General features: G+C 41.5%; 1 protein-coding gene across 1 annotated transcript in view; it reads left to right on the top strand.

Moving 5' to 3' along the window:
• The window catches only part of SLC1A4 (solute carrier family 1 member 4), a 41851-nt gene that overhangs the window by 8740 nt on the left and 17100 nt on the right, over positions 1-16011 (top strand). Inside the window, exons 2-3 of the mRNA XM_027865088.1 lie at positions 10042-10084; positions 12132-12194. Coding sequence (XP_027720889.1) covers positions 10042-10084; positions 12132-12194 — 106 coding nt within the window. The remainder of the gene's footprint in view (positions 1-10041; positions 10085-12131; positions 12195-16011) is intronic.

Below are 16011 nucleotides of genomic sequence, written 5' to 3'. Positions count from 1 at the left end.
AATTATTTGATTTTGAGCAAGTCTCTTAACTTCCCTAGGCCTCAGTTGTTTTATCTATAAAATGGGAATAATACATGTACCATCTCCCTCAAAGGATTACTGTGAGGAAATTGCATAAGTAAGTCTGTGGTTCATCTGTCGGTCAATCAGTAAACATGTATTAAGCGCCTACTATGCGCCAGGCACTCTGCTAAGAGGTAGGGACACAAAACAGAAATGGAGCAGCCCCTATGCTTAATAGGAAAGACATAGACATATAAGTATAGACATATGTACAAAACAAATACCTAAGGAATGTGGGAATGTGGGGAGGCAAGGTAATGTGACTGGAGGCATCAGAATAGGTTTCATATAAGAAAATGGCACCTGAATCGAGTCTTTGAGGAATCCACAGATCCTAAGAGGCAGAGATGAGAGAGGAGGGTATTCTAAGCCTGGGAGACATCCAAGACTGGGGCAAAGAGATGAGAGCTGGGAGCTGGTGTGTAGAATGTCAAGGAGACCAGAATGGCCAAGCAAGGAGGTTCTCATCCAGGCGTCCCACTGAGTGCCTTTCAGGAGGTAGGTTGTTGTCTTGGTAGGGCTGCCTCCTTCCTGGTCTGTGATTTGGAGCTTAAACTGAATTCTTAAATCACAGTATGGTACTACTCTTGCAGAACCTTTGCTGCAGAGGAAGGGAGTATCCCGTAGTGGAAGGCATCACATCACAGTGGTCATCGAGGTAGTAGAGAAAAAGAATGATACAAACACTCTGTTGCCTCCCCCATAGCCAGAAACATTCCCCAGACTAAGACTACTCCTAGCCCTTCTTCCACTCCAAGGTGTGCAGAGAACTGGCACATTTTTTGTTTTTGTTTTTTTTTAACAATAGGCACTAAGGATAATAAGTATTTACATGTATTTTGTACAGTACCATATCCTGTCCCAGGTCACCTTTGAAATTTTCAGTTAATTCAGTAAAGATCTTTTGAACATTAAAAAAGATTTATTTATTTTTTTTTTGGCAAAGGAAAACAGCCCTGGAACATAAAAATATACCTTAGGAAAAGTTAAATAGTTGTACATTCCTGTCCTATATAACAAGGAAATGGTTAGCTGAAGTACAGTAGGCCCCAGACAATGAGACAGCTTAAAACACCAAACAGCCTCCAGACATAAAAGCTGAAAGTTTCGGAAGCCTTGAAACTGCTCTGTGGGCAGTTTGAATGAAGTGTGGCCTAACCCTGGTTTTAAAAACTTAAACATCACGAGCACCATTGTTGCTTTTTTTTTCCCCCTCCCTTAAATCTCTACTCTGGGCCTCCAGGGGCTACTTCTGGCTTTGCTGAATTTCATCTAATTCTAGGTAGCTCTGATTTTGTCATCATGGGCCATTGGAAGTGTGCTTGGTGATTTTGTTTTGTTTTGTTTTTGAGGAGGAGGACCAGCAGCAAAGAAGAGGCCTATTCTTTCATGCCTAAAGGGACCTCATAGATCTTCTGATCTAATTCCCCCCGCCCCCATTTTATAGATCAGGAAACTGTGGCTCAGAGAGGTTAGACTTACCCAAAGTCATATACTAGATGATCTAGATAAGGTTTCTTTAAACACTCGTTTCCGGCTGAGTGTTGTCATTATTTTTGTTCTGGACCTGTGAATTTATCAGTAACTGGATTTCCTTCTACCAATATAGATCCCCAAGTTGCCTGTAATTTAGGCTGAGAAAATTGCCAGGGGCAGTGAGAGATTAAGTCCCTTGGTCACACAGCTAGACTATCTCAGAGCCAGGCAGGATTTGAACCTGTATGTTGCTGACTGCAAAGCAGGACTCTTTACCCACAGTGCCGTGTTGCTCATCACTTGGCGTGATGCTACTTGGTAACTGGGCATCAATAGTCAGCAACTCGTATAAATGACTCTAGTTGGTATCACTTTTACACAGACAAACCAGTTATTTCTAGGGTCAGCTGGGGGGAGATCTGGGTCAAGCAGAGAGCTGTTTTGAGTCCTTTATGAAGACTTGTCCATAACTGAAGAGGACCCTAAGGCCTGGGTGTTCTAGGATCCCCCAGGTAGGTGACAGATCCCAAGTGTTTGTTTTCTACTGTGTTCTGGCTCCTACCAGGGTCTCAGGTCACCTTTGACTTAAGACTAAGCAAAGTGCCTGGCACATAGTAGGCGCTTAGTAATTGCTTTGTCTTGAATTAGGCAGGGCACCCTGTTCCCTCCTGCGGTAGTCATAGCCTTCCTTCATCGAAGATCTAGGACTCCATTTCAGAAAGGAAGCAGGTGAGAGAGGAAGGTAATAATAATAGCAACTAGCATGTGTATAGCATTTTAAGATTTGCAAGATTTGCTTTACATATGTTATCTCATTTGATTCTCAAACAATCCTGTGAGTTAGGTGCTATTGTCCCCGTTTTACAGATGAGGAAGCTGAGCCTGACAGGTTAATTGATTTGCCCTGGATCACACAGCCAGTGAAGTGTCTAAGACAGCATTTGCACTTGGGTTTTCCTCCAAGTCTGGTTCACCATCTACTGAACCACGTAGGTATAACCGGTGCCTCCCTCCAGTAGGAAGAGGAGTGGGGTGAGGAAGGGGAGGGACCCACAAACTCTCATTTCATCTCTTTCCTCCTAGAGTTAGCCTTATATACAGGGATATGTAGAGAGGAATAAGCTGTGACATTTTTGATGAAAGGTCCTCTGGTCCCCACAATTCACCCCCAATTTCTCTGACTCTGCCAGAAATCCCAACAATGAGAGATTGATTTGGTTTGAGAAATAAGCATCCTCGTAGTAAGATTGAGAAGCTTTCAGGCATTCATTCATATCCTAAGTATGAGTTAGATAAACCAGATTTTCTACACCAGCTGAGGAGATTTCAAGATTGGAAGTTTTCAGGGGGGGGGTGGGATAGGAAGGAATAGCCGGGGGTAAAGGTAAAGGTAATGCTGCAGCAGTGCAGATGATCTCTGAAGTCTTTTCTAGGTCTAAATTCTGTGATTTTAAGATAGAGTAGCTGCAGAAGTAATTGAGGCAGCAGGGGGACAGAATTAGGGCAAATAGGGTCCTAGAGCCAAAGGAAAGAGATCGGTGCAGAAAGGGAGTTAAAAGAAGGTTCCTAGGATGGATCTATCAACACCTGTGGGCTCAAAGTTATGTGATGCAAATAGAAGTACAGAGTGGTATTGCATATACTTTAATGGGAGCTCGAGTGATGACATATCTTAGAGTAGGCATTTACTATGTGTTTCTTAATTGGTTGATTGGTTGATTAACTTGACTCCCAAGAACTCTCCCAGGTAGCAGAGCCACTAGACTTATTTGAGAACATCCAGAAGTCCAGGTGACCCAAGATGAAACCAGAATGTTTTGTTTTGCACTTAACTGCTTCTCTTGTTTCTCATTGGCATTCTTCATGTATCAACACACAAAATCAATCAGACATTTATTAAGTGCCTACTCTGTGCCAGACAAGAACAAGCTAGCAGTGCAGTGGGTAGAGTGCCAAGCCTGAAGCCAGGAAGACTCATCATCCTGAGTTCAAATGTGTCCTAAGACACTTATTAGCTATGTGACCCTGGGCAAGTCACTTAACCCTGTTCACCTCAGTTTCCTTATCTGTAAAATGAGCTGGAAGAAGAAATGGCAAACCATTCCAGCCAAGGAAACCCCAAATGGGGTCACAAAGAGTTGTACACAACTGAAATGACTGAACAGCACTTGCCAGATGTAGTTGTTTGTCCTTTGTTCTCTTTTTTTTTTTTTTAAGTTTTTAGGCAATTGGGGTTAAGTGACTTGCCCAGGGTCACGCAGCTAGTAAGTGTCAAGTATTTGGTCTGAGGCCGGATCTGAACTCAGGTCCTCCTGACTTCAGGGCTGGTGCTCTATCCTCTGCACCACCTAGCTGCCCCTGTCCTTTGTTCTCAAAGAGGACCGTGACATCAGGAAGGTGAGGCATAACTTGCAAATGAATTGGATTTAAGTGAGGGAGAGGGGTGCAAAGTCACCAGCCTCACTTTCTCTGATGGAGTCATCTGGGTTCAACAACAAGATGTAGATCAGGACGACTGGAGATGGCCCCTGCCAGATGTAGTGCTAAGAGCCAGAGACACAGAAAAGGGCAAAAGATAGTTACTGCCCTCAAGGAGCTTACAATCTCATGGTGGAGACAATATACAAACACATATATGCAAAACAAGCTATATACAGTAAAAACAGGAGATAATTAACAACATTGAGACACTGGAATTAAGAGGGATTGGGGAAGGCTTCTTATACAAGGTAGGATTTTAGTTGGGACTTAAAGGAAACCAAGGAGGTCAGCAGTTGGGAGCAGAGGAGGAAGAACATTCCAGGCATGTATGGGGGACATCCAGAGAGAATTCCCAGAGCTGAGAGACGAGTGTCTTGTTCGTGGAACAGCCAGGAGGCCAGTGTCATTGGATTGAAGAATATGTGTTGGGGAGTAAGACGGAAGAAGACTGGAAAGTCAGGAGGGGGCTAGGCTACAAAGGGTTTTGAATGCCAAACAGAGCATTTTGTATTTGCTCCTAGAGGTAGTCAGAAACGACTAGAAATTATTGGGAGTGGGGGAGGCAGGCATGTGTGTGTCTGTGTTTGTGACATGATCGGGCCTGTGCTTTAGGGAGGACCATAAAATAATGAAGAGTCTATAAGCTGCATTCAACAATTAGTCTTATTTTCTAGTCCCATATCATGGGTGGCACAAAGAGAGATATACTCTGATCATTGAAATGTAAATTCTAAAGAAATGGCAGTGATCTTCTATACTAATTCTGTGTTACCAAATACATCCATCATCAGTTAATTTCTGCAGGCAAGGAGTGGTTCCCTATGGTCAACCTCTCTATTCGCAGGGTGTCAGACCTACTCAGAGACCTAAGAGGTCATTCAGTCTAAATCCCACATTTTACAGATGAGCAGATGACTCCTGGGAAATGAAGTAAGTTGCCTATGAAGCAAAGCAAATCCTGACTTATTTGGAATAAATTTAATTGGACAAATATTTGCCCTTTTTCCCTCTTCTTCTGTTTGCTATTCTTTGCTGTCAGTGGTTGCCACTCCCTGGCTGTTTGTGATTCCTTAGAATGATTTAATGTGCTTAACATTTGATCTAGAACAAGATTCTTAACCTTTTTTGTGGGCAGTCCGATGAAGCCTCAGGACCCCTTATCAGAATCATGTTTTTAAATGCATAAAATAAAACACATAGGGTTACAAAGGAAAGAATTATATTGAAATACCGTTATTAAAATATTTTTGAAACAGTTTTAATAAGCCCCAGGTTAAAAACCCTTAGCTAAAAGTAGTCAATTACCAGAATATGGGATGATTTCACATTTCTCTAATAAATTGTAATGCTGCCCATAACCAAATAATAATAGCTGTTAAAGCTTAAAACTGTACTGAGACTTTTTTTTTTTTTTGGAAGACCTTGTAAAGGTGTCTTAGTTGTATTTAAAGAATATTGATGGTCCCTTTGACCCAGCAATACAACTTCTAGGTCTGTATCCCAAAGAGATCATAAAAATGAGAAAAAGACCCACATGTACAAAAATACTTATAGCAACTCTTTTTGTGGTGGCAAAGAATTGGAAATTGAGGGGATGCCCATCAATTAGGGAATGGGTGAACAAGTTGTGGTACATGAATGTAATGGAATACTATTGTGCTACAAGAAATGATGAGCAGGCAGACTTCAAAAAAACATGGAAAGACTTGTGTGGTCTGATGCTGAGTGAAGTGAGCAGAACCAGGAAAACATTGTACACAGTAACAGCCACATTATGGGATAACTGACTTTTGATAGACTTGGGTCTTCACAGCAACGCAAGAATCTAAGACTACTCCACATTTGCTGTCCACAAGATGGAAATTGCTGTCCACACTCAGAGAAAGAAATACAGAGTCTGAATGCAGATGGAAGCATACTATTTGCTCTCTTTTTCCTTTGTTGTTTTGTTTTATTGCTTCATTCTTGTGATTCCTCCCATTAGTTCTAATTATTCTTTACATCATGACTAATGGGAAAATATGCTTAACATGAATGTATATGTAGAGCCTATATCGAATTGTACGCCATGGTGGGGGGAATGGGAGGGGGAAGAAAATTTAAAACTCAAAATCTTATGGAAGTGAATGTTGAAAACTAAAAATAAATAAATTAAATTTAAAAAAAAAGAATATTGATGGATCAGAGCTCAAGTTCCACCCTTCCTTTGGGGGAACAGACAGAGACTGTAGGTCTAGAGATGAGCCCCTGTCCTCTGGGGATTCTCGTCAGAGACACCCAGAGTCAGAAAGGACTTTAGAGGCTCTGTGTCTAGTCCAGTCCACACTTAAATGGAAACTATTCTACCATTCTCGTCAGCAAGTATTTATCAATAAATAGGCCGGGAACTGCACTAAGCGCTGGGGATACAGAAACACAAGGTAACATCTGTGCCCTCCAGAAGTTTACATTCTAGGAGAAGAGACACATGAGCAAATGTGTGTGTGTGTGTGTGTGTGTGTGTGTGTGTGTGAGATATGTGCCAAATAAATACGAAGTAGTTTTGAGAGAGAGGACGCCAACAGCTTGAGGGGGTCAAGAAGGGCTTAATGGAGAAGCTTTTGCTTGAAGACCTATAGTGAAGTCAACTCATTCTACTTTTAGATAGCTGTAATTTGTTTTGTTTGTCTTTTAAGTTAGTTAAATAATTGGCTTTTAGTTTTCAACATTTACTTTTATAATATTTTGAGTTCTACATTTTTCCTCCTCCCTCACCTTCCCCCTTCCCAAGAAAGCATGCAATCTGGTATGGGCTATACATGTACAATCCTATTAAACATATTTCCACATTAGTCATGTTGTGAAAGAAGAATCAGACCAAAAACGAAAAACCACAGGAAAGAAAAAACAAAAAAACACACACAAAAAAAAGAGAAAATAGTGTGCTTCAATTTGCTTTCAGACTCCATACTTCCATCCTGAGTCTTTTGGAGTTATCTTAGATCATTGTTAGATAGCTGTAATTTGTTAGGAATTTTTTCTTTAAGTAACTTCCACCCATTCCTCGTTCCTGTTTCTGCCCTCTGGGGCCAGACCGAACAAGACCACGAGACAGCTGTTTAGCTACTTGAAGGCAGCCTCTGGAGACTCACATACCCACTAGGGTCCTCTCTAGGCTTAAGTGTCTCCTTCACAACCCGGAGGGTGCTTAGGGTAAAGGGGCTGAGATGGTGTTTTATCAGATCCTGGGATGTCTTTCATATGTGGGCAGCCCCGAATGGTGTTTCTTTAGGTCTCCCTGTGGTACAGACTAGATTGTCAGAAAAACTCACTGTCCCTCCTGGCCCAACACAAAGTTACCTGTCAAGTCTCAGCTCTTTGTCCTGACCGGCTTTGGACTCTGCCCACTTCTGTTTGTTTGTGCTTCGATTCTCCTTGTCTTTTCCTGTTTGCATTGTGACTGTCCTGGGATAGCTGACCCTGCCGCCTTTGAACCCCATTCTTGTCTACTCCCAGAGTTCCTGTTAATTCTCCTTCTTCATCTGACCCTGAGTAACTTCGGTCAGCATTTATCTACTGCTCTACAAAGGAACTCGGCCCTGTTGTCTGCACACCTGTGTTGGGGCTGTCCCCAAGTGAAGAGAGTAGAACGACATTCGGCATGACCTGCCTTTGAAGCTACCCTGTCCATTTAAGGCCCAGTATAGGCAATGAGCCAAATCACAGACTAACGTAAGAATTAGCGGTCAAGCTTTGGCCCAGCCAACTATAGGAGACTCTCTGGGATTCTTGTATCAAATATTACTTCAAGCAAATGGGTGCATTGCAAAGAAGGAGCAGGAGAGAATCATGCAGATTGCCCAGTGTAGTACTTGAGGACAGAATGAACCTGTTGGGGGTCGGGGAGGAGGGAGGGAGAGAAATGAAGGGGGAGGGTTATCTAATCTTGAATCCTATCAGGGACCCATTATCATCCCCATAGTTGTTTAGAATTCTCTGGGCTCTTCTGTCGGGAAAAGGAAAGTTTTCTTCAGCTGGCCCCACCAAGCTGGAGCATTCCATAAAGAGGGAGCCAGGACATAATAAGAGTCAGCTTCACCAGCCTGGAGCATTCTGTCATGACATGGTTTCTTGTACCAGCCCAGGACATTCCACCAAGATTCAGCCAAGACCTAATAACCTCCACGTGGCGCTGCTTCTGCCTTGCTGCCCAGACTCGCACGGAAGCCTGGAACATCCTGCCCTGAGGTGTTCCTCACCTTCTCCCCTTCCCACCCCCCATTAGCCCGGAATATTACATCAAGAGTTAACCAGGTCCTAACAGCCTCCATGAGGTGTCCTTCCTTCTAGCAAGCCTGCCCAATTCCACCATGAGGCGCCCTAAGCACCAGCCCAGGACATTCCACTGTGTGGTAGCCTTCGCCAGTTCAGAACATTCCACCATGGGGTGCCTGCCCCTGTCCTACTAGCATAGGACGTTATGCCAAGAGATAGCTCCTCTCCACTCCCACTAGCCCAGGACATTCCACTTGAAGTGCCTACCCTTACCGTACCAGGCAGGATATTCCATCAAGAGATAATTAGGACATAATTTCCACGAGGCAGCCCCACCAGCCCAGAGCATTCCACCAAGAGGTGACCAGGACCCTCCCGCATACAATGACTGGAAAGATTGCTACTCTGATGATATGGTTAGGGGAAGCTGGAGACTACAGGCTCCCTCATCCACCGCTCTCCAACCTAGTCGCAAGTCCAACATTGCCATGCCCTGCATCTCACCCTCCAGCCAGCAAGGCCAGCCTCTCACCACCAGGCCACTTTGCCCCTTGGCCTAGGTCTAGAACCTCCCCTCAGCCTCAATTAAGTCAACATGTACTGGGACCTGATAAGGAAAGATGCCTGAATCAACCTGGCCTCAGCCCTCCACAGCCAGTGAGGGACGGGCCTCATATACCCAACATTAGGTCTGGTGACAGCCAGCAACCTGGATTGTCTCAGAGCCCCGACCCCTCTCTACGGTGAGAAAGTCAAATCAGCATCCGAGTACAAACCTTGTCCAGAATGGTCACTTCCAGAAGAAAGGCGTGATCATGTGTCATCTTATGTGCCTTTGCTCACTAAATGAAAGCTGCCTAAGTGGAAGCTCCTCCCTCTGCCACCTAATCTCCATCGGCTTCATCCATTATTTCTAAGCCTGCCCTTATCTTGCTTTGTCCTGCTTTCCCTTTGTGCCCCGGAAGCCTTGTTCCATTGTTAATTCATTGACTTTGATATTTAGCCCTCTACTCTTTTGTTCCTTGCAGTCCTAGAAACCTGGCTCTGTCCAGGTGACATTGGGGACCACCCCCTCCAGTGTTGGATGACCTTCCTTCATGCTTAAGAAGCACTGAGCCAGGAGGAAAAACAGGCCAATTCCTCGGTCCTCTCTGCCCCTTGCAGTCCCTTCTCCCTGCCACCATCCATCGGCAGCCTCTTCTCCTTTGAGGTTCATTCCATCTAGACAATAATGATAGCATAATAATACTAATAACACAATCATTATTACATAACACAATGATATATTTATTGGTATAAATATATATTTGTTTTGTATAATAACTATATTTATATTTAGTACAAATATGTTTACATAATGACGGGTGCTTCATAAAGACTGATTCCAGCGTTTGTTGAAGATGCCTTTTTAGGAGAGTCTTTGTTGTTGACCAGTCGGTTCAGTTGTGTCCAACTCGTCGTGACCCCATTTAGGGTTTTCTTGGCAAAGATACTGGAGTGGTTTGCTATTTCCTTCTCCAACTCATTTTACAGGTGAGGAAACTGAGGCAAACAGGGTTAAGTAACTTGCCCAGGATCACATTGCTATTAAGTGTCTGAGGCCAGATTTGAACTCAAGAAGATGAGTCTTCCTGACTCCAGGCCTGGCGCTCTATCCACAGAGCCATGAGCTATCCTAGGAGAGTCTCTACTACCAGATATATTTCTACTTCTTTAAAATTCCATAGAATATTCATCAACTCAGTGTGCTTTTTTTTTTTCCAACAGAAACCTGTTTCCATCTAACCTCGTGGTAGCTGCATTCCGCACGGTAAGAATACTTTTTTTTTAATGAAATATAAATTGTTAAAAACTTAAAAAACAAAGAACTTGATACCTTGAAGGAAGCTATACAAAATTTTGCTGTGTTATTAACTTAAGATGGGCCTCAACAAGGGTTGGATTGAAAGCGCTGGGCTAAGTTTTTTTGGTTGTTGTTTTGTTTCTAAAGAGCTAAGCCACTCAATCTAAAACATGCATAAAGAGGTAAATCCTTCTCTATGTGTCCCCAAGTATTCTCATGGTTTTTCAGAGGAGGGTTTGTTCATCTTTTTCCTTAGACAAAATTGAAAATTATGACCTGTATTAGATTATCTATATAGATGAACCTATAAAAGTGTGACAATGGTTTTCAAATTAAAGAAGGACCAGACTTTAAGAATATCTCAGAGAACCAAACTGAGTCCATTGACTGACAGTACATTTCCTTTTTTTTTTTTTTTTTTTTTTGGCCCAAAAACTTTTGCTGCTTCTTTTTTGGCACAAAAAAAAAAAAAAGCAGCAAAAATTTTTATTTTAAAGTAAAATTATGCAGGCTTATAATTTTTTATAATTTATAATTATATGCTTATAACTATTTGCATTTAATATATGCTTATAATTTTTATAATACATGCTTATAATTATTTGTATTTAAAATTATTTCATGGATAGAAGAAATTACTTAAATTACAGTAAAATAATTTTTAAAATGTCATCAATTGACTTGCTCAGTTCTAGTGTTAAGGACTGTTTGTTTATAAAACCAGGAGGTCGTATGTAAATGTGTGATGCTGAGCTCATGTGTGGCTTAAAATGAAGATGGAAAGCTTAAAATGCTAGATGGAAAAATGGAAGGTTTATGGAACCTTTCTGTGTGTCTCAAGGCAAGTTTCTTTTCTTTTATGTTGATCACAAATCTAACAGAATATTTCAGAGTCTGTCAAAACTCAGGAAGCAAAAATTTATGTTAATAAGTGGTGTATACCAGCAGCTGGCCCTAAAGCTGTCCCCAAGATGCTTTTGGTGTTTCAGCATCCAAATCCTCTTGGATGGCGCCCAAGGTAGACTCTAGCTTACTCTCTATCGTACTCTCCAGTAAGTATTACTACAGTGAGATTCTAAGAGGTATATTCCCAAGCCACAGATAGGACAAAAATTAGGGAATGATTATATTTCAGATAGGGTAGGAAGATGGCACAGTGGATAGAGCACCAGGCCTGGAGTCAGGAAGACTCGTCTTCCCGAGTTCTAATATGGCCTCAGACACTTCCTAACTGTGTGATCCTGGGCAAGTCACTTACCCCTGTTTGCCTCAGTTTCCTCATCTGTAAAATGAGCCAGAGAAGGAGATGGCAAAACACTCCGGTATCTCTGCCAAGGAAACCCCAAATGGGGTCACGAAGAGTCAGGCAGGACTGAAAATGATTGAACAACAACAACATTTCAGATAAACTTGGCAATAAAGAGTCAGAAGGAATATACTACTGCTAATCTACCTACCCAGTGTAGAAAGCAAAGACAAATGTTAAATCAGCCCATAAAAATAATATAAAATCCCTGGACTTAAGTCAGATCTGAAATGAGGAGTCGTCCTGTCTCTGGTTTAAGCCATGGCAGGTTGATAAGTGAACTTTGTTATGCTATGGAATTAATTATTAATAGAATTAATCATAGCTAAATCCTACTAATATATTTTAATGGTGATATAACGTGCAACTCAATGGAATAAAATTTTGCAGAAGCCTCCTTGAACTCACTTGTTCTACAGATATGAGAAGTTTTTGATCCTATGTTTTGCTCCCGCTTCCCCCCCCACCCCTTTCTGGGACTACTTGGGGAAGTGACGTCTAAGCCTCCATCTTATTCTGTTTGCAACTTTTGTCTCGTTTTCAAAAGCAGGACTTGGGTTAGAACAGCTGAGTCAGAAGTCCTCCCTTATGACTCAGCTCGGATGATAACGAGGATGGCTGCAAGACAATTATTGATCTGTTATAGCTACACACTCATATGAATTCCGTAACCACATGAACTGAGGCTTGTTTTTCTCTTGCTTACAGTACGCAACTGACTACAAGAGAGTCATCCATAATACGACCTTTGGAAACATCACTTTAGAAAAGGTAATGACAGCTGTGGTCACTCACTCCTTCTGAAAAATATTTGTCATTTTGCAGAAGTTTCTTCTTGCCACCTTTCCCCTGCATTGTTCGACAGTCAGATTTTCCAAGGCTGTATTTGGCTGAAAGGTCATAACTTCAGACCAAACAATCTGTTTGGTCACTGATGAGGATGGTGACCAGAGGACCAGAGGCTGGTTAGGGAACTGGGCAGGGAGGGGCGGGAGGAAGAATTTGTGGAACAAGCACATTTCCGTTCTTCAGACAAAGCAAAAGATTATTCAGAAACACAATTATACTTGTTCTTTAGACTCTGTTACCCAAAGTCATGTATTTCTAAGTTCAGCCAGTATCAAAGCATTGTGGAATCCCAAGGTAAAGGAATTTTTTAAATTCATCAAACCACACAAATAACTCTTGTGGTTTGAAAGTTATTTCTGCTTTGCCTCCCAGGTTCATTACGTGGGTTTCCAAAATTTGCTCCCACGTTCTACAGATTTAGCTTGATGAATCCTCATGAATCTAAGACTGTTCAGGGAGTTTAACAACAACAGCAACAACAACAACAATAATTTGTATAACACTTTCAAGTTTGCAAAGCAATTTACGTATTTTATTTACTCCTCACTATGACCCTGTGAGGTAGTTGCTAATATTATTCCCATTAAGCCGATGGTGGAACTGAGGGGAAAGAGGTTAAGTGACTTGGCCAGGGAATCAACTAAATTAAAATGGAATTAGGAAATATTTAACAAGAAATAAAAATACAGTAAAACATAGATAATATTACATTTTAAAACTAAGTCAGTATGTGGCCCAGAGGGATCCTTATGTATGGTTTGTTGTTTTTAAGTATTAAATTTAAGTATCTTAAGTATTAAAATTTTTAAAAATATTAAGTATTTTAAGTATGATGTTTTTAAGTGTTAAAATTTAAAAAGCATTAAGTATTTCGTTTTTAAGTATTAAATTTAAGTACTAGGCATTTCATTCCTGGTCTACCAAGGGAATGGGCTTGTGAGGCTGAGCCCTTTTAAGGTAGAGGCTGAATAGCCATCTGTGAAGGATGTTGCATCGGGAATTCTTGCAATGAATGAGTGGGAGGTGAGACCACATAGCCTCTCAGAGCCATTCTGACCCAAAGAGTCTGCCCTTTGATGTCAAGATTTTTCCACAACTTTTTGTAGTCAATCAGATGGAGCTGGAAGAAAACCTAGGGATGATCTAATCCAACCCTTTCATCTCCCGATGACAAAACTGACGCCCAGAGAAGCCAGTTGAGGCATCCAGGGTGACCAAGGCAGCAAGTAGGAGGGCTGGAAATTGACCCACATCTTCGGATTCTAGGTGCAGGGCTCCTTCCCTTTTTGATCAATGCACTGGACAGAAGACTACACCTGCTGTCTAATTAGCAGCTCTAACTGATCACCCTTGACCTCCTAGGAGAAAAGCAATTCCTTCAGTAGCAGAAACTACATCAGATTCTTCCAAAGCAAAAGGTTGGCCCTGGAATTGAATCAAAATCAAGCACCACGGGCAGCAGCTATTGTCAGACCGTTTGGGGACTGCTTAACTTACTAAGTGACTGCCTCAGTTCATAGGCCTAATTTAGTCTTATATGTTTTCCCCCATCCAAAAAGCACCGTTTGTGTTTCCACAAGCTCAGAGATGGTCAAGTCCAATTCCCTCATTTTACAGATGAGGACACTGAGGCGGAATTCAAACTCAGGATTTCCTGACTTTAAGTCTTGCATTCTGTCCTCTACTTCACTGAGCTGCCTTGGTGCCTGAAACTTATAGGTTCTGATTGACTGATCTGTAAAATGATAGGATTAAACTAGATAATTTTTATAATTCTATGATGGTCTATTGTGATATCCTAGCCCTGTTGAATTAGGGTCATCTCTGCCCTCTCTTCAAATACCAAGTGGCACTTACATTTTTTTCAAATGGAAGTAAGTTAAAATTCATTCTCTTTTTCTAGAATTTCAGGACACCCAAGGGAGCTGGAGAAACTCTAGGGGTGTCAGCAAACCAGGGCTGATGTTCACTGGTTTAGGGACTCTTGGCATGGAAACAAAGAACGCAAATTAAAAGAAAACCTCCATTTTAAATTTCATTCCTTGAAATATGCTCGTAAAGCCGAAGAGGGAAATTGGTTACTATAGTACTCAGCACAAGAATCTATACTGCCGTTAGATGAATGCAGACAATCAGTATAATTTGTAAGCTTTTTTCCTTCTTCTGGGTACCAGTGGATACTATGCTTTGTGTTAACTCCTCGTGAAACCCCCGGAAAACCTGAACCCAGCGTAAAAATAGATGAACAGGAAAACTGACAACCATACTTTTTGTTCACCTTCTAGGGAATTCTGCTAACATTCAATTCAACAAGTATTTTTATCTACCTTGCATTTATCTAGTACAGGTTGAATCTCCCTTCCCCATTAGAATGTAAAGCTTCTTGAGGTCAGGCATTGTTTTATTTTTTTCTGTCTCTTCCAGCACTTAGCACAGTTCCTGGTACTTAGTAGGTGCTTAATAAATGCATGTTGAATTGAACATTGAATAAATGAATGAAAAGTATCAACTAAGCACTACTATGTACAAAGCTATAGAAATACGAGTAGAAAAACAAGCCAATCTCTGCTCAAGCTTCCATTCAAATGGGGAGATAGCACATTAATTCTAGGATCATAACTGTGGATCTTGCCTCTACCCCTGTATGTGACTTTAATCACAAAACTTGTTAGGTTTCTTCACCTGATTATCTCATATCAGGAATCTGGCTAAAGAGAGCCCCAGCAGAAGAGCACTGAAGTCAGGAGACCTGGGTCCTGATTTTAGCTTCGTCACTAATTAGGTATATGACCTTGTGTAAATTACTTCCGGAGGTAGGGATTGAACTAGATGATATTTAATTTCCTTTCTAACAAAAATTTTATAATTCTATGAGCTGGAGCTCCAATTTCCTGTGTTAGATTTGGTATTAATGGTACTTGCTAATTAGATTTTGTGTTAATCTATTCTTTCTCACCCAGAGTTATAAAGTAAATTAACAGACAAGAATCAATCAAACCAGTCAATGAGTTATATTTTTGCTCATGTAGAATCTAGCTATAGAACCGTACACCAATGTTCTGTCCAACAAGGTTCTGAATTTCTTTCTGATTCACTCTTCTAATGATAAAGATTTTGGATGCTAAGAAAGACATGTTATTGTTTGTCCTTCACTTTCCAAGAGGACCAGTAGCATCACAGGGTGATGTCTTGATGTGCACATCAGTTAGATTTAAGTGAGGCAGAGCTGCACAAAGCCATCAGCCTCACTATCTCTTCCAGAGTCATTGAAGTCCAGTAGCAAGAGAGACATGGATATTTGAGAATGTAACTGAAAGGATTATAATACAAAGAATTCCTCTCATATGGCAACTCTCCCTCTGAAAACAGTGCTAGGAGAAAATGGATTTATGGGGTGGTTTGGTAATAATCCAGGGACAGTGATGGGACTGCAACTGTGGTTTTGCTGGGATGGGGAGTGCCCATTGAGAAACTTTCTCTACCATTGCTGGTCAGTGATATCTGAGCAACTTGGAGTCTCAGAGTTGCCTAGCACAGGGGTATCAAACTCAAATAGAAATGCGGGCCACTAAACCATAAAACAGCTAGGTACTGCAGTGGGGTAGAGCACCACATCTGGAATCAGGACGACCTGAGTTCAAATCTGGCCTTAAGACACTTACTAGCTGTGTAACCCTGGGCAAGTCACTTAACCTTGTTTGCCTCATCTGTAAAATGAGCTGGAGAAGGAAATGGCAAA

Source organism: Vombatus ursinus, unplaced genomic scaffold (genome assembly GCF_900497805.2).
Source record: "Vombatus ursinus unplaced genomic scaffold, bare-nosed wombat genome assembly UNPS02014778.1, whole genome shotgun sequence".
NCBI lineage: Eukaryota > Metazoa > Chordata > Mammalia > Diprotodontia > Vombatidae > Vombatus > Vombatus ursinus.
Note: the sequence above shows the minus strand (reverse complement) of the source record. Positions and strands in the feature narration are given on the sequence as shown.